The sequence below is a fragment of the Salvelinus alpinus genome, chromosome 28 (genome assembly GCF_045679555.1).
Source record: "Salvelinus alpinus chromosome 28, SLU_Salpinus.1, whole genome shotgun sequence".
NCBI classification, from domain to species: domain Eukaryota; kingdom Metazoa; phylum Chordata; class Actinopteri; order Salmoniformes; family Salmonidae; genus Salvelinus; species Salvelinus alpinus.
This window is the reverse complement of record NC_092113.1, coordinates 23,523,345-23,548,141: the sequence shown is the minus strand read 5'-3', so window position 1 is coordinate 23,548,141 and position 24,797 is coordinate 23,523,345. Positions and strand designations below refer to the sequence as shown.

Sequence of the window (24,797 nt, the reverse complement as noted above, 5' to 3'; positions counted from 1 at the left end):
GGCCATTCAAAGGGTGAATCGACAAGACAAAAGATTTAAGTGCCCTTGAACGGGGTATGCCAGGCACACCGATTTGAGTATGTCAAGAACTGCAACGATGCTGGGGGGTTTCACGCTCAACAGTTTCCTGTGTGAATCAATAATTTGTAAAAAGTATTTAACCTTTATTTAACTAGGCAAGTCAGTTACGAACAAATTCTTATTTACAATTACGGCCTACCCCTAACCCGGACGACACTGGGCCAATTGTGTGCTGCCCTATTGGACTCCCAATCACGGCCAGTTGTGATACAGCCTGGAATAAAACCAGGGTCTGTAGTGAAGCCTATAGCACTGAGATGCAGTGCCTTAGACCGTTGCGCCACTCGGGTCCACCACCCAAAGGACATCCAGCCGACTTGACACAACTGCGGGAAGCATTGGAGTCAACATGGGCCAGCATCCATGTGGAATGCTTATGACACCTTGCCCCGACAAATTGAGGCTGTTCTGATGGCAAAAGGGGGTGCAGCTTAATATTAGGAAGCTGTTCCTAATGTTTTGTACATTCAGTGTATATTCTCTGCTTGTGTTAGTAGTAGGTACTGTAGGTTTTGAATGTGCTGTAAAACATAATGGAACCCACACACATCACCAGCTGTTGCCCCAAGACACTGATCAGGATGCTCCTCAGTCCTCAGGACAACTAAAGGTTTTTAACACTGCAGAGGAATGGAGGAAATTGGTAATTGATTGGTAATTGCTGTAAACTAGAAAACCAGTACTAGTCCAAAGTTTGGACACACCTACTCATTCAAGGGTTTTTCTTTATTTTTACTATAGTGAAGTCATCAAAACTATGAAATAACACATATGGAATCATATAGTAACCACAACAGTGTTAAACAAATCAAAATATATTTTACATTCTTCAAAGTAGCTACCCTTTGCCTTGGTGACAGCTTTGCACATTCTTGGCATTCTCTCAACTAGCTTCACCTGGAATGCTTTTCCAACAGTCTTGAAGGAGTTCCCACATACTGTATGCTGAGCACTTGTTGGCTGCTTTTCCTTCACTCTGCGGTCCAACTCATCCCAAACCATCTCAATTGGGTTGGGGTTGGGTGATTGTGGAGGCCAGGTCATCTTATGCAGCACTCCATCGCTCTCCTTGGTCAAATAGCCCTTACACAGCCTGGAGGTGTGTTTTGGGTCATTGTCCTGTTGAAAAACGAATGATAGTACCACTAAGCGCAAACCAGATGGGATGATGTATCGCTGCAGAATGATGTGGTAGCCATGGTGGTTAAGTGTGCCTTGAATTCTAAATAAATCACAGACAGTGTCACCAGAAAAGCACCCCCACACCGTTACACCTCCTCCTCCATGCTTCACGGTGGGAACCACACATGTGTAGATCATCTGTTCACCTACTCCTTGTCTTATAAAGACATAGCGGTTGGAACCAAAAATCGCAAATTTGGACTCATCAGACCAAAGGACAGATTTCCACCGGTCTAATGTCCATTGCTCGTGTTTCTTGGCCCAAGCAATTCTCTTCTTATTATTGGTGTCCTTTAGTAGTGGTTTCTTTGCAGCAATTCGACCATGAAGGCCTGATTGACACAGTCTCCTCTGAACAGTTGATTTTGAGATTGAACTCTGTGAACTCTGTGAAGCATTTACTTGGGCTGCAATCTGAGGTGCAGTTCACTCTAATGAACTTATCCTCTGCAGCAGAGGTAACTCTTGGTCTTCCTTTCCTGTGGCGGTCCTCATGAGAGCCAGTTTCATCATAGCGCTCAATGGTTTTTGCGACTGCACTTAAAGAAACTTTAAAATTTCTGGAGATTTCCCGGATTGATTGACCTTAATGTGTTAAATTCATGATGAACTGTTGTTTCTCTTTGTTTATTTGAGCTGTTCTTGCCATAATATGGACTTGGTATATAGGGCTATCTTTTCTATATCACACCTACCTTGTCACAACACAACTGATTGGCTCAAATGCATTAAGATGGAAAGAAATTCCACAAATTAACTTTTAACATGGCACACCTGTTAATTGAAATGCATTCCAGGTGACTTCCTCATGAAGCTGATTGAGAGAATGCAAAACTGTCATCAAGGCAAAGGGTGGCTACTTTGAAGAAACTCAAATATAAAATATGTTTTATATTTGTTTAACACATTTTTGGTTACTACATGATTCCATATGTGTTATTTCATAGTTTTGATGTTTTCTCTATTCTAAAATGTAGAAAATAGTACAAATTAAGAAAAACCCTTGAATGACTAGTACTGTAAATACCTCAGATAAGAAGAACATGTCATCAAAATGTAGTTAGATTGAGTGTGTTTAATGTGAACTGGCACATATCCCGTTCACTGTGGACATCTAATAAAAATAAAGCTGATATAGCTTACTGAAAATGGTGTATTTCATTTTAGGGATGTTCAAGCATGGTGGGGAGGACAATATACTAATGTACAGCCATTTACACCGCAGTGCATCCCCATCTAAACCAATGGGCAAAAATGCTGAATGTTGCGTCTTTAAACAGAAACTCAGATAAATTTAGATACTTTGTTGGCATCATTTAGTATGTTAGTTGAATTATTTTTTCATTCCTGTAACAGTCAACATCACTAACCTAATGTCATCTTCATTGGCAAAGAGAATAACAACCCGTGCATTGGGGTTCTCTGACAGTCTGCGGATGATCTTGTCAAACTCTCCAGGCTTAGGTTCTCGTGGTATCTTCACTGACTGAGAGATGCACACACCTCCTGCAATCAAGGGACAGAGGAACATGTAAGGATTATTATAGACAGAGGAAAATAGACATGGATAAATTACACTAGCTGATCTGCTGATCTGTCTAGGCTGTCCCTAAAACAGAGTATAAATAAAGTTTATAATCAGTACCTGGGGACCTTTTATCAGGGTACACCATCTCTGATGTAGTTTGGAGTATTGTTATGGAACACCTGTCGGGCATCAGCACCAGAAATAACTATATTGGTTAACCATCACAGGGCATCTGTATATAGCTACAGTAAACCAGCACAGGGCATCTGCATTTAGATACAGCAAACCTCTATCTAAATGCAGGTTCATCATTCTTAGAATCACCCTCTTTCTTAGTTCTCTGTGTCAACTGAAAGTAGGCCAAAGCCAAGTAGAGTTTTTTTCACTCGCCTAAAACCAACAACACTAATCCTATTCATATCTTCAGGACTTTTTATGGATGTCTGGATGCAAGATAAAAATTGATAATATTTCACAGCATGATGAACGCAAGGTATTAACAAAATATCATGTCATGTCTCAGCATAGCTGAGACATGGAAAACCATAGATTCAGTTTATGGGGGTGCCAATGAGATTGGGGAAATTGTGTAGCAATTCGTAGCAAACCTACACTCGTAATGGAAAATTTGCGAATAGTTGAAATGTTTCTCTCCATAGATGTATTTTTGTTCAACTTTAGCATTGTAAGGCTTTCAGTAAGTTATAAAATACATTAAGTACATCTTGCTTACTGGGCAAGCATACATTTACTGATATTCATCTTTCTACTTTTTCACAGCATTCTTTTTGTGTATTGTATGAATCCAAACATATAGGGCATCAAGGATTTCAATTTTCAATGGAAGTATCCACATGACTCATAAAACTGTTAAGTTGGCAGTCAAAAATTGACAGTTACTCTGACATGTCATCAACAACAAAAAATTAAAGTGACATGATCAAAACTCCAAAATAACCCACCCATACATCACACAACATGTTATGGAAACCAGTGCTACTTAATTTAAATTTAACCAATCAAATCCATGTAACCAGTGGTGTAGTGGAGGGTAAACTCACGTAGAGTAAACTCCGTTTACCTATTTTTTTGTTGTTGGCGGAAAAATGCATTGAAAGTTTAGAGAGTGTTCCTTTACTCGGCGCGACTGGCAATCAACGTTTACCCGCCAATTGTTTTTACCACTACATCACTGCACGTGACCTAATCCCATTCCTAATCTGGTGTGTTAGACTCTGACACACACAATACACTTACACAATTCCCCAAAGAGAGCAGCAAACTAAACCTTCCCGTGCCATGAGGCATTGGTATCCAGCAGCAGAAAGAAAGTGAGGGAGCTCCAGCATACGTCCATTGGATAGCAAACAAGCCAAGGCTTTCTAATTCTCAGAGAAACATTTCAGGAGAATTGTTTTGTCATCCTGCCAAAATGCCACAGACTCTATGGGCATGCTAATGAACTGTGCAATCAATGCAGGAATAATACCCTCTGGTTCAGTGAATAGCTGCCAGGGCTGCACGATGGATCAGAAAACAAAGCGCCCCAACTCTGATACTAATAGGTTGTGAAAGTACGATTTTTTTTTAGCAAAGACCATTAGATGGACAACAATGGGCGTGATGACAGTCTAGCTTATAGGTGCAAAGGGCCACTTCTGGTTGAGAACCTTTGAGCTAAGGCCTTAGTCAACGGCATGCAACAACACACTGATGTTATTGTACTCCCTCCCACATACTGTACATGCAAGTAGTTTATTTTTCTTTGATTTTGTGGTTTTGCTACCCCACTATACCATACACTGGCAGTGCTCTGACCATGCTGTCACTGGGCTGGTTAATCGTTTCTTTTTGTCTTCACTGGAGAAATAGAGTCTTGTCTTTTGTCTGTAATGTATTTTTCGTTATGTGTCAGACCCCAGTAAGACTAGCTGTCGCCATTGGCATCGGCTAATGGGGATCCTAATATATCAAATCAATCAAATCAAATTACTCATATCATGGTTCATGTCTGTTTTTTCTAGGGTCAGCAATTGTCATAGTGACAGACCCATTATTCTCCTGCTTCCACGATTCTTTCACTCATTCCTCCACACACCAAAATAGATTGAAAGCCATTCCTGGGTCCGACAATTGTCCAATCTATTCAGTGGCCTACACTACATTTTCTCCATCCTACATTCTGTTTTCACTCTTCAATCCTACAGTACTCTGTAAACCTTTTCCAACTAATTATAGCCAGTCGAAACTGATTCTCCTGAGGTTTATCTGTCGATCTAGCTGTCTCATTCTATCTACGTAGCCTGTAGACTTATGGGAAATGTTACTCCAGTAATGGGCAGATATAGGGTGAATGCTATAACTATTCTCCTCATCATTACCAGAGACTCTATCCATCTCAACCATAATATCTCTTTGCCTCATAGGTGTCCCAGTCCCCTGAGGGTCCCTCACCATATTCTCTGTGGAGAAGATAGAGAGTTATCCCTTTCTCCCTGCTCCCTCTTCACTGCTACTGTTCTGTGACCTAGCCTCTGGAGAGGGAAGCCAAGGGAGCAAGATATACACTGGACGTGCTACCTTGTCCCAGACCTGTGTTTTCAACTCTCTAGAGACAGCAGGAGCGGTAGAGATACTCTGAATGAGTGGCTATGAAAAGCCAACTGACATTTACTCCTGAGGTGCTGACCTGTTGCACTGTCTACAACCACTGTGATTATTATTATTTGACCCTGCTGGTCATCTATGAACATTTGAACATCTTGGCCATGTTCTGTTATAATCTCCACCCGGCACAGCGAGAAGAGGGCTGGCCACCCCTCATAGCCTGGTTCCTCTCTAGGTTTCTTCCTTGGTTCCGGCCTTTCTAGGGTGTTTTTCCTAGCCACCGTGCTTCTACACCTGCATTGCTTGCTGTTTGGGGTTTTAGGCTGGGTTTCTGTACAGCACTTTGTGACAACAGCTGATGTAAGAAAGGCTTTATGAATACATTTGATTGATTGATTGATTGATTGAGATGGAAAGAGCGAGCTCCCAGCCACTTGCAGTTGAGGCCCACTGAACTCACTGGGTCCCTATTGGGTCACTGGAAACAAAACTCCATAATTCAGCCCTATGCTGCTAGCAGTCCTGCTTCATCAGCTATAATATTGCAATCATATTACAATGCATTACCAATCTCTGTATAATTGTAGGACTATAGTATGTATTCACTGTTCTGCAGGTATTCTTATTATTTCCCCATTACAAAGTTGTTTGGTGGGGGAAGGGTTGTGGTGGAGTTTATGATGAACTGCGAAAACAAATCCAGCACAGACTACATTTTATTCCTTCAAAATGCCATTTTATCGATCTAATTATGATTGTTCCCTCGTTATGCATCTGCTATTATAGTTTATGTAAGGTAATAATCCACCGGTAATTACTGCCTTCCAGGAATCTGGTTCTCTACACAATGCTTTTCTAGATTACATTTAGCCTCAGGATATGATTAATTAGGAAAACTCTCCCTCTCTCTCCTTTTCCCTGATGAAATTCCCTGCATTGCAGACCAACCATTTTCAATCCACTGGCATACGGTATGAACATGTAGACAGAAAAACAGATAGTGAAGCAGTTAAAAAAACACAGTGAATGTTGCAACCGCCCTAGCATTGACATGATTTCACCATTTTCTAAATCTCTGGGGAGATGCATACCAATAATTATCTGTTGATTAATTATGTTCCATCAAGTCCACCTGACTGTGTTGTTGTCTCTCCAGACTTAAAGAAATTTGTGAGGCTTGCATGAAAAATATAATTAAATTGTGTGCTATTTATCAAACTCCAAGCCAAGCAATCTCTCTCTTCTTCATCAAAAATATGATTTATTACTTGAGTGTCTTCTTTTTTCACACATTTTCGAAAAACACGATTGGTTAAGGGATTTTTGAATCACTAACAACTCTGTGCCTGGAAAAATAGGCTGAGGGCCCAGTGAAGGAGAAAAAATGAACCCACGTCTCTGTAGGAGACAAAATGAACCCACGTCTCAGGCTGAAGATGTTGCTGATGAGTTCCAATGAACCGCCAGCCCCCCATCTCGCCACCTAAACCCCACTACCTCTCACATCTCCTAGACAGGCAATGTGTAAATCATCTCCAAAAATTGCCTTCTTTGCAGAGATCTGCACGCTCCTATTCTCTAACCAGTGTCATCTACTGACAGTAGCTGTCTTCTCTTCTCTAGTGGGCCTGAACAGCAATCTTCATTCCTATTAGACACCCAGGAGAGAGAACGTTGATGTCGTAAACATTAAATACAGCCCACTCAGAGTGGCGGATTGCTGCACAGCGTTTGTCCTCTGTGGAAGTACTGGAGAGAGGTTCACTAGATTTACCACACTGAAGGTGCTAAAGATATCCCGATGTGACCAATTCAATGCTATTTGCTAGGTAAACAAGCTGTAAAAGAATCCGGAGTATGGGGTAAAGGTAACCATTATGATTTAATACCACACAGGCACACTGATGCATCATTCTTATGATTGTCATCACCATCACATCATCAGATTAGAAACAACTTGATCCTCAATAATCCACATTTATGTTTGCAGTGTCATTTATGTTTGCAAGTACATAACAAAGGGATGCAGCTTCACGGAGTGGTTTATTTCTTTGCAAATAAAGGATACGTAGAATAACCTACAACGTTCCTTAGTAGAAAAAACGTTCATTGTTGAGAACTAGTATCAAATATCGTTTTTTAATTTGAATCACATGGATGGTTCAGCTATTGAATGGGAAGAGATGAACGACCCCAATTTCACCTAACCAATTTGCCATTTGTTTTTAATATTCCATATGCCAAAGCCATTTCTCAGAATTCTCCTTATTCTCCTCTTTTGAACTGAGAAATGTATAAAATCAAAAGGGCACCTGTGTGTATATGCCCACTTCCCAGATAGTAAGGGAAGCTTTGTTATATTGTAAGGCATGGCAGACACTAGAGGACTTGTCAGAATGTATAAGGCTTACTTTGTTTATTCAGTGTGCAGGCTAATATGAGGCAGCAGCTCTGGGATGGATCGTGGTAGAGTCGTGGGTTCACCGTCCCTGTGGGAGAATGCAGCAGTTCAGTCTTATCTTTCATATGAAGGGGTTTGTGTTGTGCCCACAGGCCTGCTTGTCAAACACTTTTAGTGCCCATAGGGATTCACACTAATATCATGCCTCTCCTCTCCTACTCTGGTGCTGCTGATCATGTACTTCCTAGTTAATACTGCTCCAGCTACTCAATAATATTTATATTGATGACATGGCTGACAACTTTGAAAAGTTTATGATTTTACATAGCCACTGTGTGTGTATGTGTGTTGTTTGTTGCGTGTGTGTTGAAGCTGAGTATATAGTCTCCCAATGCCTCTGCTTGTGGCAGCAGGGGGATGTATCTAAAACATGGGAACATATTGTAGCAAGGCAGATGTTTAATAAACACAGACAACAGACTGTACACTTGAAGAGTGTAGGTACACTAGAGCCTATCTAAGAAGAGGGAGCAGGGAGGCGTACTAACAGGAGAGGAGGGAGTAGCTAGTAGAACAGGAGGAATACAGAGAGAGCAGCAAGGCAGCACACTCCCTCTCGGTACAAGAGAACACTGAGGGGAGTATTAGAGGGCCTGTTATGCCTGGGAGATTTACATCTGGAAACAGAGAGAAACAGGCAGTGGAACTAGTGGAGGCGTATTGGAAAAGCTGTGAAGTAAAACTAGGTTATGCACCCTCATTGCTGCTGAGTACATAACAAAACATAAACGTGTAGGTCTCCAACAGAGGAAAATATGACTTTGTTTGGACTTGTCCTTATCATGTTCTTATCTCCCTTCAACATACTGTATGACCAGGTGGTCAAAGATACGGTTCAGAGTTTGTTAGACTCCGGCTCCCGAATTATTGTTTGCACAACGTCTAACATTAATTATTTCCCCAGTGTACGACTTCCCAACAGCCTTAATTTAAGTAATTACATAGAGATTTAAAAAAAATCTGTATCAACATTAGTGTTATAAATTGCATACACAAAGGTCAGGTATATTAAAATTCTGCTATTATGAATTTAAAACAATGATTATCCCCTCTAAAGGGAAGTGGTACTCGCTGATCCATTGTTTTGACATTGAATGTACCATTTACTGCAAAATACAAGATTTAGGCAGTCACTTCTTTCCATCCATGCCATAGTAAGGGGTGAAGTGTTGTTCCTCTGGCTTTTATTCTTGCCTGAAGAGTTTGGTATTTTCATCAAGTGAATTCCTGAACCAAGCTCTTTTCGAATGAAAGTGTTTCCCAAAGCTCCTAGAAGGTTCCATGGACAGTGGAATGTAATGAAGGGATTGAGGGCAAACATTCTTTCTAATTTTAAAGAACTAGGTAGTAACTAAGTTGTCCCATTTCCCAACCCCCCTCATGTGTGGTGCTAGTGTATGTGCTACTGGTTATGGGACTGACTACTTTTGTTGGCACAGTCAGACAGTGGAACTGGATCAGATAATAAACCCTCTCCCCGGATAGGGATATAAACTGAAGATAAGTTGCCAAAGAGTTACACATTGTATTTACTACTACTTTTCTTCCACTAGGGTGAGTATTATTAACACTACAAGAGAAACAGAAAGACGTTTCTTTTCCTACTAAAGATGCCAAATTAAACAAGGAACCAGGAGAGGATTAGAAAAATACAGAAATAGCTTGAACGACAGAGAACTCAACCCTTTTCATGAGCAGGAGGGTTCATTGAGAATGACTAAACATAATTTGGTCAGGGGACGTGTTCCTGCTGGTGGTCTGTTGAGCCATGTCGCCAGACTGCTGTGCTGAGAAGCCTTCTCAGCTTGTCCCATCCTGCAGATACAAACTCCCAGCATGCAAACACCCTGACACCATGTTTTAATTTCTGTCATGAGATCATCTATATTTGACTGAAATTAAATTATTACTGGTAAATGATGAAAATAGCACAAAACCAAACATGGCACTGTTGGGTGAATTTGAGTTGGTGTTTTTATCAGAGGAACAGAGATAGATCTTGACATGCTCCATTTCTTTTATTTAACTAGGCAAGTCAGTTAAGAACAAATTCTTATTTACAATGACAGCCTAGGAACAGTTGGTTAACTGCCCTGTTAGGGGCAGAACAACAGATTTCTACCTTGTCAGCTCAGGGATTTGATCTAGGAACTTTTCAGTTACTGGCCCAACGCTCTAACCACTAGTCTACCTGCCACCCCAGGTAGCCTAGTATACATACATTTTGAATCACAAACAGTATCTCAGAAGAGTACAATGTGCAATAAAATGAGTCCCTCTTCTAGAGTGAATAAAACAGTTGCCTCTACTTAGATCATGTTCTGTATACAGGTGTATTCACTGGCTGTGGTGTTTGATGTGGAAGCAAAGGCAATTAGCCAAACAGAAGTAAAGTTGAAAACATGCTTTGTACTGTAGCTAAATTGAGAAGGATAAGAATATCCATGTATGACAGAGTGTGATATTTGTTCAACAGGATCTCCACTCACTGGCAACTATGGACTATGTGTGAAATCATTTATTATCAGGGTCTTTGTGAGAGAGTAGCTGCAAGAGTAGGATGTCAGTGGCAGTCGGTGCGGTTTAAGATGAGGGAGTGTGATTTTTTATTTCTTATGAACATGGCCTTATTTCTTTTACAATACATTCACCCAGCTCAATGTAACATCGACGGGTTTAGGTTACTACATGATACTCAAATTTTCCCTATACCCATCATGAGGTTGCTACAACCTAGCCTATAAATGAAAGGTCGAGAGAAATTTGGGTAATCAAGGTGACAGACATTGACACATCCAATACCGCCTTGCACAACCTTGCCTGCATCTAGCTAATCTAGGGTGTAATCATTAATCCAACAGTTGCAAACTAAAGTTTCTATTGGACAAATTCAGGTATGGTTATCCCCGTTTCATTCCATTTGCTTCCGTTTAAGAAACATTTTTCAACAGAATCAGTGGAATGAATACACCCCTGATTGCATGCAAACACAGTTTACTTTAATAGCAGCCACATACACAGCAGGATCCCTTTGATCGTTGGACAATTACTTCTCGCATCTACGCACGCTCCTCCTCTCACCTTTTCCCTTCAGTGCACAACACATCAGCTGTCTGTGACCAGGCGAAAAAACCTTTCCAAGCAAACCTTCATATCATAACCACTAACAGCTACGCATAGCATACCTACATTGTGGTCACCATATTAGCTAACGTCAACTCAAAATAGCTACTAGAACTAACGTGTTAGTAAACCCGCTACAATCATGCAGTGTACAATTAGCAAGCAGTTTAGCAGTTACGCCAGCGGGCCCCAATGGCAATCAAGTAATCAAACTAAAAGTTTACCTTGACTTGGAAGAGTTCCAGTGATGGATAGCCATAGCCAGGTAGGTAACATCCCTCTCTATTTGAGCCAGCTGTTTGAGTAGGCTAAACTATCTAGCTGCATTTGCTAGCTAAGTAAGTGAAAGTGAAAAAAAATACAAAATATATCTCTCTCTCTTGCTTTTCCTTCATTTTTGAAGGAATTAATTTGCTTAAAACTGTTCAACTATTGTCTTTCTCTCTCTTTGAACTACTCACCACATGTTATGCACTGCACTGATAGCTAGCTGTAGCTTGTGCTTTCAGTACTAGATTCATTCTCTGATCCTTTGATTGGATGGACAACATGTCAAATCAAATTGTATTTGTCACATGCACTGAATACAACTTGTGTAGACCTTACCATGAAATGCTTACTTTTAAGCCCTTAACCAACAATGCAGTTCAAGAAATAGAGTTAAGAACATATTTACTAAATAAACTAAAGTAAAAAATGTAATTTCAGTTCATGTTGCAGGAGTTCTGATAGGTTGGAAGAAGTCCTCCGGAAGTTGTCATAATTACTGTGTAATTCTATAGAAGGGGGTGAGAACCACGAGCCTCCTACACAGCAAATTGGCAATTGTTATCAAGTGTTCATTTTCTTGGTGTTACATTTTTTATGTTAAGAGGTGTTGATTTAAGAGTTGTTTTTACACCCTCTGTGCTAATATAACTCCCAGGTGAGAGTTACTGTACAGAGGTTGGGCGGTGGCACAGAGCAGTGTTGATTGAGCTTCCGGTTTTATATACATCTACAGTACATCTGCAAAGTTTAGATTAAGAAGGTTGCTAGCTAGCTAACTTGGTTAGTCAACGTTAGATTAATTAGCTATCTAGCTAAATGTTAGCAGGAACTTTGTCTCAACTACATTAGTTCACTAAAATCAGCTAAAACTATACGATTTGAGAAAATTCATCAAAATCCAATAGGATCAGAGTTAGGCTTTACCGTTAGGTGATTTCAACCATATGCGTATTGAGTTCACGAGGCTAACTAACATTAGTGGTGCAGCAGGTGCATGGTGATCAATTTGAGCCCCGTTTGGTGCAGCATGTATCTAGCCAGGAAGTGAAGGTAACAACATGGCTAATATCTACTAATTGTTTTTTCAAAATGCATATAACTAAGAACTGACTTGCCTAGTTAAAGGTACATTTAAAAAAAAAAATGTATTCAGCCCCAGATCCGCAGGCAGGCAGAGACTTGTCTGGCCAAAAATTGTTAGATAGCTAGCTAGCTATATATCTAGCTACAACACCGACCTCAACATCTTGTAATTTTGCGCTTATGTTAGGTAGCTAGCGGACTTGGCCAGACGTGATAGGGTTGTCCTCGGTCATTTAGATTAACATGTCTATGGTGTGTGCTTGTTGTTAATCACAGATCAGACATTGTTTTCAAGCCGATATGGCTTGAAATGTATTGGCCAGTTTCTTACCTATAGATTTGAGAGGTGGTGGTAACTCTTTGCAGCTAGTTAGATAGCTAGCTAGTTTGGTTGGTTGATTTCACTGCAATATTGCCTTGCAAAACCCGGGGTGACAGGTAGCCTAGTGGTTAGAGCTTTGAGCCAGTAAGCGAAAGGTTGTTGGATTGAATCCCTGAGCTGACAAAGTAAAACATCTGTCGTTCTATCCCTGAACAAGGAAGTTAACCCACTGTTCCCCGGTAAGCCGTCATTGTAAATAAGAATTTGTTCTTAACAGACATGCCTAGTTAAATTAAAAATGAAAGCCTCAGATCCACATTACATTATTAAAGTGGCATTTGGAACGAATGGTTGATCCACTGTAACACTGGGAGAGGGTATAAGGAGGCTTTTTTGTGTGATTGTTTCTATATGTACAGCTACGCCATAAAATGTTTGCAACCAAATTTAACTTAAATATGACATTGTGTGTAATTGCATGTTGGTGACGTTCCAATACCAAAAAAACAAGAAGTTGAAAAAGTTACAGCTTGGGTTCTCTTATGGAGATTTCATCAATCAAGGTGAATATACAGTTGAAGTCGGAAGTTTACATACACTTAGGTTGGAGTCATTAAAACAAATTTTTCAACCACTCCACAAATTTCTTGTTAACAAACTATAGTTTTGGCTGTCGGTTAGGACATCTACTTTGTGCATGAAACAAGTAATTTTTCCAACAATTGTTTACAGACAGATTATTTCACTTTTAATTCACAGTATCACAATTCCGGTGGGTCAGAAGTTTACATACACTAAGTTGACTGTGCCTTTAAACAGCTTGGAAAATTCCAGAAAATGATGTCATGGCTTTAGAAGCTTCTGATAGGCTAATTAACATAATTTGAGTCAATTGGAGGTGTACCTGTGAATGTATTTCAAGGCCTACCTTCAAACTCAGTGCCTCTTTGCTTGACATCATAGGAAAATCAAAAGAAATTAGCCAAGACCTCAGAAAAAAAATTGTAGACCTCCACAAGTCTGGTTCATCCTTGGGAGCAATTTCCAAATGCCTGAAGGTACAATGTTCATCTGTACAAACAATAGTACGCAAGTATAAACACCATGGGACCACACAGCCGTCACAGCTCAGGAAGGAGACGCGTTCTGTCTCCTAGAGATGAAGATACTTTGGTGCTAAAAGTGCAAATCAATCCCAGAACAACAGCAAAGGACCTTGTGAAGATGCTGGAAGAAAAAGGTACAATAGTATCTACATCCACAGTAAAACGAGTCCTATATCGACGTAACCTGAAAGGCCGCTCAGCAAGGAAGAAGCCACTGCTCCAAAACCGCCATAAAGAAGCCAGACTACGGTTTGCAACTGCACATGGGGACAAAGATCATACTTTTTGGAGAAATGTCCTCTGGTCTAATGAAACAAAAATGGAACTGTTTGGCCATAATGACCATCGTTATGTTTGTAGGAAAAAGGGGGAGGCTTACATGCTGAAGAACACCATCCCAACCATGAAGCACAGGGGTGGCAGCAACATGTTATGTGGGTGCTTTGCTGCAGGATAGACTGGTGCACTTCACAAAATAGATGGCATCATGAGGCAGGAAAATTATGTGTATATGTTGAAGCAACATCTCAAGACATCAGTCAGGACGTTAAAGCTTGGTCGCAAATGGGTCTTCCAAATGGACAATGACCCCAAGCATTCTTCCAAAGTAGTGGCAAAATGGCTCATCCTATAGAACATTTGTGGGCAGAACTGAAAATGCATGTGCAAGCAAAGAGGCCTACAAACCTGACTCAGTTACACCAGCTCTGTCAGGAGGAATGGGACAAAATTCACCCAACTTACTGTGGGAAGCTTGTGGAAGGCTACCCGAAACAACATTTGACCCAAGTTAAACAATTTAAAGGCAATGCTACCAAATACTAATTGAGTGTATGTAAACTTCTGACCCACTGGGAATGTGATGAAAGAAATAAAAGCTGAAATAAATCATTCTCTGTACTATTATTCTGACATTTCACATTCTTAAAATAAAGTGGTGATCCTAACTGACCTAAGACAGGGAATTTTTACTAGGATTAAATGTCAGGAATTGTGAAAAACTGAGTTTAAATGTATTTGGCTAAGGTGTATGAAAATTTCCGACTTCAGCTGTATATACTGTATTTTATACCATCTACTGCACCTTGCCTATGCCGCTCGGCCATTGCTCATCCATATACTTATATGTACATATTCTCATTCACCCCTTAGATTTGTGTGTTTTAGGTAGTTGCTGAGAAATTGTTAGATTACTTGTTAGATTTGTGTGTATTAGGTAGTTGTTGGGGAATTGTTAGATTACTTGTTAGATATTACTGCACTGTTGGAACTAGAAGCACAAATATTTCGCTACACTCGCATTAACATCTGCTAACCATGTGTATGTGACCAATACATTTTGATTTGAAACATCCTTGAAAAGAGGGACACTGTATTGAAGCCTAAAGTCATCAAATGGGCAAATCCCTGACTACATCCACCGATTTGCTTCGCGTCCTGAAGTCTGCAGAAAAACAGCCAGAGAATGACAGCGAAACCAGTAAGTGGATTCTCTCGTGGGTAGTGCAAAGTTTCAATGTGATTTGGGGTGTTTGCCTTTTCTTGCCCTCAGACTGTGACAATGATATGTCCTCCCTGCTGCTGCTTCATCTCCTCCCACCACCAGCAGTAGAGAAGAGGACCAAGATCAATGACAGCGATGCTGTGGGCAGACTAGTGCACTTTCATAAGGTAAGATGATAGTTATTGTTGTGTAATTTCTTTTTTAGGTTGTCTCTTCATTGTCTTAACATGGAGAGTGACTTAATAATACCCTTTGTGTGTTGCAGTCATGCTGCAGCATTGAAGACCATCTTGATGGGAGTCAAGGTCGACAGCCATACCTCCTTGACAACGAAGAAGACAGAGCAAGATTGACAACTACTACATTGTGGTGGACAAGAGGCTTGTTCCCTGCCAGGCAACTAGTGGTCTGTTTGCATTTGATGAACTGTTCAAAGCCCACTTTGTCTTTAACCTGACATATGATGATGCTGTTGTCAACTTCTACACATTTGTGCAGAACACCATCTACAACGTTGATGTAGGCAAAACAAGAGAGGCCCCTAGCGTGATAGAGTTGAGGACAAAACTTCTTAACTAGATAAATGTATGTTACGGTGCTTTTGTTGTCAAGCGTTGCACAGAAACAGCCAGTCATTGAGCCACCAAGTTTAGATTGGTCTATGCTCAAGATGGTTGTAGATGGCAGTTTTCTATATACTCAAGTTTCAGAAAACATTTGAATAGTATTCATAAGGATATTGGTCAAGTAGTTGATGCATTAAGCTTTTAAGGGCTCTCTCATGTTGGTGATTCTCCAGTCCAGTCAGAAGCTCCACAAATGGTTTGCGACATTGGTGTCCCACATGATAATACTCAAAGGGATTGTTTTGAGAAGAATGGACTTGCAAAAGATATGTGTGCTTCCATCATTGCCAAGTTGCAATCTAGTGGTGTTGCAAATAGTGTTGTGTCAACAGTAGTTTGTGATTTAGAAGAGCTTACTACTGGGCTGCACTCCCAAATTAAACAAGTTCTGTCAGTTGTGCCTATGGATAACCCCTATACATCTGCTGTAAATGATAGTTTTGAGAACTTTGAAAACCCCTTTGCCAGTTTTAACACAGAAACCAAGAGAACTAAGTACTTCAACCAAAAATGCGGTGTTGTGGAACCAGTAGAAGTGGTGGTGGGAGTTAGATATGTATATGTGATAGCAGGTGAAATAAACAAACAGGCATGTATCATCAAGTCCCAGTGAAATACACTTTTGTATATATTCCTATACTGGAAACATTGATGTTCAATTGTGTTGCAATTCTGAAATCTGTAAGTTATTGGAAAATGCACCTAGGGATACATCTGTGGAAGACACTTATGGAGACTTTTGTGATAGAAGTTACTTTAAGACTTATCCCTTGTTCTCAAAACATAGAGATGCTTTACAGATCCAATTGTACTATGATGACTTTGAAACTGCCAACCCGCTTGGATCCAAGCGTGGTGTTCACAAGATAGGCACCATTTATTTTGTCCTCAGGAATCTGCCACCTAATTTTAACTCTGCTGTGATGAATATCAATTTTGTCTCATTATTTCATGATCAAGATCTAAAGAAATATGGCTTTGATGCCATTCTGGAGCCCTTGGTTAATGATGTTAAAAAACTGGAGAGTGATGGTGTAAATGTGCCTTTTTTCACTGATAGAGTTTATGGCACTATCTGCCAAATAACTGGAGACAATTTGGTGATGCATGAAGTCCTTGGTTTCACAGAGTCCTTCAGTGGTCATTACTTTTGCTGGTTCTGTTTGATAGAGAAGTCTAATGCTCAGACGGTTTACAGTGAGGATTACCCTAAGATTGTCTTGTGTGGTAAAAATCTATTTGAAATGCATTTGAATCAGTTGCAATCAGACCCATAGCTCCCATCTGTGTATGGTGTAAAGAAAAATTCTAAACTAAACAGTTTGCAACACTGTGGACGTAATGCATAACATTATTGAAGGGGTGGCTCAGTTTGAGTTAAAATAGTTGTTTGAATATGTCTCTGAAAATGTTATTTCGAAACGTGCGATTCTCTCTAGAACCTACTCGTTTGACTATAGGTACTTGGAGCGCAAAAAACGTCCAACTAAAGTCAACCTAGAGAACATTGGAAATAGCATAGCACTTAATTCTATTTAAACTCTGTGTCTTGTGAGAAACGTTGATTTGAGGTGATGTTGCTCCAGCAGGAAATGAGAACTGGAATACGCTGCTCATCTTACTGGAAATAGTCAACATTGTTTTTTCCCCTTTTCTTAGCCAGGGCATGACTGTGTATCTGAAGCATTTGATAATTGAACATCACACACTTTTCAAACAGTTGTACCCACATAAAAACGTGATACCCAAACATCACTTTATGATACATTACCCAGCATGCATAAGACAAATCGGTCCTTTATTACGTTTGTGGAGCATGAGGTTTGAGGCAAAGCACAAACTCTTTAAGAACACCCTCAAAAACATCAAGAACATTACTAAGTCCCTTGCCAAAAAACACCAATGTGCTATAAGCCATCACTGGGAAACATCACCATTGCGACATACTGAGTATGGACCGATAAAAGCATTTCCCTGAGTGATTTTACTGGTGGTGAGGAGTTGGCAGCATCACTTCGGGTCACTATGCAGAAAGCCATTTCCTCTACCAGCTGGGTTAAGATGGATGGCACGGAGTACAAAGAAGGACTGCTAGTTTGCAGTAAGATGGAGCATGAAATGCCAGTCTTTTGTAAAATAACTAAGATTGTGGTTGACAATATTGTATACCTATTACTGGACAAGTTGCATACTGATCATTTCAGTGAACATTACCATGCATTCACTGTGTTTGATGGTGTTGATGACAAAGTTGTTGTCAAAGTTGATGATCTGAAATTTTATAAGCCTTTTGTCCTTCAAAGTGCTTAAGGTGCTGATGAGAGCCTTTATGTTGTTCCTTTGTTTGACATGATTGAGTAATAGTCATATTATTGGCAACTTTGTCAGGAAAATTGCATACCTAGTCTTAGGAGGACTTCCACTTGTGTTAAATAGCAACTCTGCAAATACTCTTGTTCTCATATACTACATGTACTGAGGCGCCTGTGGTACACTGTTTTCATTCTGATGCACCTGTGATGCACTGATTTCATTCTGAACTCACCTACAACTTGCAGGCTTGATTTATGAGTGGGAAAGAACCAGAAAAAAAGTTATTTCCTAGTGTGAATATTTATCACTTCCTGGTGTCAATTCAGCTACAGTATTCATTCTCTAGAGTTTCTCAACACTGAAAGGTGTTGCTGCTTAAAACTTCTTGGAACTATAGGGGGTGCTGTTCCGCATTTGCATATTTTGGTCTCCAAATTAAACTGCCTCGTGCTAAATTCTTGATCGTACAATATGCATATTATTGTTATTATTGGATAGAAAACACTTTCTAGTTTCTATAGCCGTTGGAATTTTGTCTCTGAGTGGTACAGAACTATATCTACAGCACTTTTCATGACAGGGGTCAGATTTCAGAAATCTTTACCCCTGATCTGGAGTCTGTTTTTAAGGTGACAGTGAATGCTATGAAGAAACCGACACTGCCTACGTCTTCCTCTGGGTGTCTGTACGTCATCACGTTTTGAATGGAATCGATTGCACAATCACAGCCATTATAAAAGAACAAAACGTAGAGGTACCTCCCTTTCTCGTCGCGCGCCTGAAGCGTGAAGGACATCGGACTTGCCTCATTCCAAATCGTTGTCTAACCAGCAATATTTCTCTGGTCATGTTTTTACTCGTTATAGTTGTTAAAAACATCATAATGTAGTTAATTTGAACCGTTTTATAGCAATTTATATCCGTTTAGTGCGATTCTGAGGAATTTATTTGTCGTGCACTTTCTAGCTTTGGGAACGTTTCGGGGTCTCGGTCGTTGTTAGTGGACATTTCGAAGGACAGAGGACATCTATTGACCAAAAGAAGATTACAACATAGAAAGGATACATTGCCCAAGAATCTGATGGAAGAACAGCTCAAAGTAAGCAATATTTAATATGATAAATCGTTGTTCTGTCGAAATATTTTAAACGCATATTTCGCCATTTTGTTTGTTATCGCGTCACTTGGCGAACCCTGTATTGAAAAGTAAGGATAATTTTAAAAATGTAAGTCAGCGGTTGCATTAAGAACTAATTTGTCTTTCGATTCCTGTCAACCCTGTATTTTTTAGTCAAGTATATGATTAGCTTTCAATTAAACTAGATCACTCTGAAAGATGACGTCAGACATTTTGAGACTTGATTTCCTAGTATTTTCATTGTGTAACCACGGTTTTGTATGGCTAAATATGCACCTTTTCGAACAAACTGTATATGTATGTTGTAAAATGATGTTACAGGAGTGTCATCGGAAGAATTCTGAGAAGGTTAGTGAAACAATTAATATATTTTGGCGGTGATTACGTTATAGCGCTCTTTGGCTGGAATCGATGCTCTGGTAACGTTTTCACATGTGGTATGCTAACTTATCGATTTATTGTGTTTTCGCTGTAAAACGCTTAGAAAATCTGAAATATTGTCTGGAATCACAAGATCTGGGTCTTTCCATTGCTATGCTTTGTCTATTCTTATGAAATGTTTTATTAAGAGTAAATTGGTCATACACGTTGCTCTCTATAGTAATTCTAGTCGTCTTGTGATGGTCGGTGCAATTGTAAACTGTGATTTCTACCTGAAATATGCACTTTTTTCTAACAAAACCTATCCTATACCATAAATATGTTATCAGACTGTCATCTGATGAGGTTTTTTATAGGTTATTGGCTATCAATATCTTAGTTTAGCCGAATTGGTGATAGCTACTGCTGGAGAGAAAAAATGGTGGACAAAGAAATTGTGTATTTTGCTAACGTGTTTAGCTAATAGATTTACATATTTTGTCTTCCCTGTAAAACATTTTAAAAATCTGAAATGGTGGCTTTATTCACAAGATCTGTATCTTTCATCTGGTGTCTTGGACTTGTGATTTAATGATATTTAGATGCTACTATCTACTTGTGAAGCTATGCTAGCTATGCTAATCAGTGTGTGGGGGGATGGGGGGTGATCCCGGACCCGGGGTAGAGGCTCGTTAGAGGTTAATACTGAGGGTGTTGAAAAAACACTCCCATGGGTCATTTGAACACAAGTGTTTCAATATGAACACTACCAAAAGTGTTAAATGAACAGAGTGGCCCTATATAATCACTGTATGAGTGTTAAAAAAACACACCCAGGGGTCATTTGAACAACACCTGAAGTGTTATATTAACACTACAAAAAAATGTTTTAACACTGATGAGAGTGGATCTATATAAACACTGGACAAGTATTAAAATTAACATGCCTGGTGTTAAATTAACACTCACATTTGCTGTGTAGGTTTTGTATTGAAATCAATGTACCCAGGGGAGGATAGAAACTAGCTGTCCTCCAGCTACACCATGGTGCTACCCTAGAGTGCTCTTAAGGCTACTGTAGACCTTCATTGTGAAACAGTGTGTTTCAATCAATTATTTGGTGGCACGTGAATATATTTAGTATAGTTTTATCTAAAAATGACATTTTTTTTTTTTACTATTTCTATTTTTTTGGAATTCACTGAGGATGGTCTTCTCCTGGGGTATAAGTCTTCTCCTGTGCTAGTGTGTGGCTTTAGTCTAGTTACTCCCTGTAATACACGGATGTCATCCACCAAAGGAAACTGTTGTTAAGCGAAACAACTAGTGATCGCGACGAGAAGGGAGATGGGGTCAATTCATCTAAAATGGTCCTCTTGTGCAGTGGGCATCGCTCAATCAAACAGAAGCCTTTTCAGAGGCAGAATCAAATCAATGCTCAGCAGTGAGTGATTTTATTGTTTGCATGAGTCGGGACCAATGTCTTGTGCATATTATTTCCTATCATTAGTCAAGCCCATTGCCCCCAAAATTTACTTGGTATGGCAAATGAATAAAAGGACAAATTAAATTGCGTATGGGATCATTAACCTGTAGAGCAGAAGAAATACAGATCTACAGAGAGCTGGAAAAAGAGGAAGGGGCAATGGAATATGCTTCTAAAGCAAATGTCAGTGTTCAGTTAAATAAATTATTAGTAATGAAACTGCAATATCCACTCATTAAATATACAGTGAATCCTTAGATGACGAAACAGAAGTTTAATTCATGAATGACCTCATCCCCCGCCTCACTACGATAGGCAGCCAAGAACACATACTGTACGCCATCATGCCTCCAGCTTCAAATGCCTAAAGTCTAGAAAATAACCTGACTCTGCCATGTTGGTGAGGAAAGTGGTGTCCCCAACCAATTTGGTATCAAAGGGGGAAAAAATGAAACAAAATCCCAGGGAAGGATTCTCCAGTTTGCTGTGTAGTCTTACGTAATGCTTCCTTAATGTACTCTATAGTGAGGTTCTCTCTCTCTCTCTGGTGTTAGTCTGCAAGATCCTGCTGCCAATAAGAGAGCTTACTGTATGCTGGATAAAAGGACATTAGGATTGCTACTGTGTGGAAGCACATGTTTTCATCATGTCATTTGTTGTTTTCTGCTTACAGTATTTATGAAGTGAACATTAGAGGTATTGCATACTGCACAGAGGCCACACACAGTGGTGTAGTGCAATTTGTTATATGAGGGAGCGCAAGAAAATATTATGTAAATTACATCATAATTCCTCAATCAAAGTTTGTACCAACAGATGTAGCCTATTACATATCATTGTAGAATTGGCCTACAGTATGCATACAATTCATCCTCCAATTGCAACGTCTGCCTATGCCCACACATATTGTCTCAATATTTTATTTTATTTTGAATACCCTCAAACAACAAGTTAGGCATAACTCATTTCTAAATAGGCAATCATCACTGTCAATCGTAAATTATTATTCTTTATGTTTTACCGGTGAAATGTCCAAACCGCATGCCAATCATTTGATCTCTAATCTGTTTCATGGCAATATGCAATTAGATCTTATTGAATTACTGTTTCATGGGAATATGCATTTAGATATTATTGAATTACTGTTTCATGGGTGAATTAAAGCAGATGGTGTTAAAAAACTATTAGCCTTTCTAATGTAACATTTTACAGGCCTACTATGCTACAGTACACTGTATACTATTATATTTGGTCATATAAAATACTAATTCATTATTATGTGATCTTGCGAGACATTGATTCAGCTTTGATCTAACTTTACTAAACAAGCACTATTTGGCGTAGGCAACAGATCTTGATGAGGGTTATTTTAAGTGATTTGAGCACCCTTTGAATCGTGGTGCTGAAAGGACAGCACCGTAACCAAGTGGTCATATATCATTCTGGGTTCTACTACACAAGCGGGGGTCTGTGGATATTTTATGATCCTAGATCTCATTGGTGTGATGAGGTTCATGTGCTGGTTCAGTTTTTCTGTATACACAATAGAGCTGGTACGTTTCTGTAAGCTAAGCACTCGGACAGTAGGGTGAGTTCAAGTGTGTCGTACATGAGCCCCATAATGAACTGTTTTGAGGACTGCTATTTAGCAACCCCTGGTAGAGTTTTCTGTCTGTGGATATTCTTGTTAAATTGAATTTGTGGTGTATCAAAGTGGTATACATATTTATTTAGTTTGTCATTCTATAATTTTCATGGAATTTTTGTAGTAATTAAATATAATGAGTGCCACCCCCTTGCTACGGCAGCACTACATCCAGTATTTACGATAAGTAAATACTGTACAAATGACTGTACAATCTGTTGGAAACATGGAGAAATCATGAATAATAACTAATCAAAGCAAATAAAGCCATGTACTCTTGTACGTTAATCGACGGATACATTAGTGCCACAATGACGTAAACTGTAGTAGCTGAAATATAAAGCGTGTGAGCAAAACCATTAGCTGCCATAATCAACAGTTATCTAGTCAAGCATGTAAGTAACAACATTGATGATATAACTAATCTGTCATCAACATCATGCATGAGAACACAACTGGGTTGGATCTGTACTTGTAGTTATACACTGGCCTTTTAGATGATGGATCAACTGTATGTATTAGTTGACAGGCCTAGTTTCCAAAGCTTTGGAAAGCGAACTGCAACAGGGCCTAGTAAGCCATCTGTCAGCAGCCCTGATTTCATCTGTAAGCAGTCTATAATTCCCATGGGGAAATTGACATAGACTCTCTATTTATCCCTGGCACATGGGAAGCAGTTACGGTGCAGCGAGTGACAGAACATGTTATTGTGCATACATTAGTCTCCCCAGTCCCACCCCCTCCAAAACCGGATCTGGGCAGGTACGCAGTCCCCACACACCATATCACATGTGCAGTGTCCAAAAAAAATGTGATTACACAAATTAGTAAATACAGAATTTTCACACCATAGTTCACTGAAATAAACCATACCATTCAAACAGGCACTTTTTCCTCTGATACTGAACAACAACAAATCTATTCTAGACTTCCAGTGTCATCTGGATAGTACAATTAAATGTATCATTGCCAATTTTGACTGTTCCTGCATTTTTGTTTGAACTTGTCCTTAGTACTCTGCAAAAAAACGTCTTAACACAGGGCTATTTTACCGACTACTCTGTTCCTTGGACTTAACAATACATGACAGCAGGCTCTGGGGCAACCATAAATTAGAATTAAGAATGACTAAATTACATTTTCTTACTTGGGCTAAATGATTTATACGTAGAGAACAGCAGGGCTGAAGGCTCTCAGCATTGTGAGATGAATTGTACTGTAGGCAGGGTTATGAAATGACTCACCTGAGCCCTGGGAGTCTTGATTCACCCCCCCACGGATTGCCCTTAGATTATAGCTTTACTTTAAAATGAAAAAAGGCAAAAACCCTATGCTTTCAAGTATAACAAAATCAGTGGTGGAAAAAGTACCCAAGTCATACTTGAGTATGACTTGAAAGTTAAAAGTTATTCAAGTAAAATTAAGGTCACCTAGTAAAATATTACTTGAGTAAAAGTCAAAGTATTTGGTTTTAAATATACTTAGGTATCAAAAGTACATTTAGTTGCTAAAATATACTTAAGTATCAAAAGTAAAAGTGTAAATCATTTAAAAGTTCTTATATTAAGCAAAGTGGACGGCACCATATTCTTGTTTTTAAAATGTACGGATAGCCAGGGGCACACACCAACACTCATTATTTACCAAAGATGCATTTGTGTTTAGTGAGTCCGCCCAAACATAGGCAGTAGGGATGACCACGTGTTCTCTTGATAAGTGCTTGAATTTCACAATTTTGCTGTTCTGCTAAGCATTCAAAATGTAAAGAGTACTTTGGGTTGTCAGGGAAAAGTAAAAACTATGATATTTTCTTTAGGAATGTAGTGAAGTAAAAGTAAAAGTTGTCAAAAATTTACATAGTAAAGTAAAGTACAGATACCCAAAAATCTACTTAAGAAGTCCTATAAAGTCTTTTTACTTAAGTACTTTACACCACTGAACAAAATGTGCTGCTTCCATTTG

The 24,797-nt window shown here is 39.4% G+C and overlaps 1 protein-coding gene across 1 annotated transcript in view; it reads right to left on the bottom strand.

The window, feature by feature from the left end:
- The window catches only part of LOC139557446 (metabotropic glutamate receptor 4-like), a 233,193-nt gene that overhangs the window by 88,238 nt on the left and 120,158 nt on the right, over positions 1 to 24,797 (bottom strand). Inside the window, exon 3 of the mRNA XM_071372260.1 lies at positions 2,634 to 2,769. Within this exon, the coding sequence (XP_071228361.1) occupies positions 2,634 to 2,769 (136 nt within the window). The remainder of the gene's footprint in view (positions 1 to 2,633; positions 2,770 to 24,797) is intronic.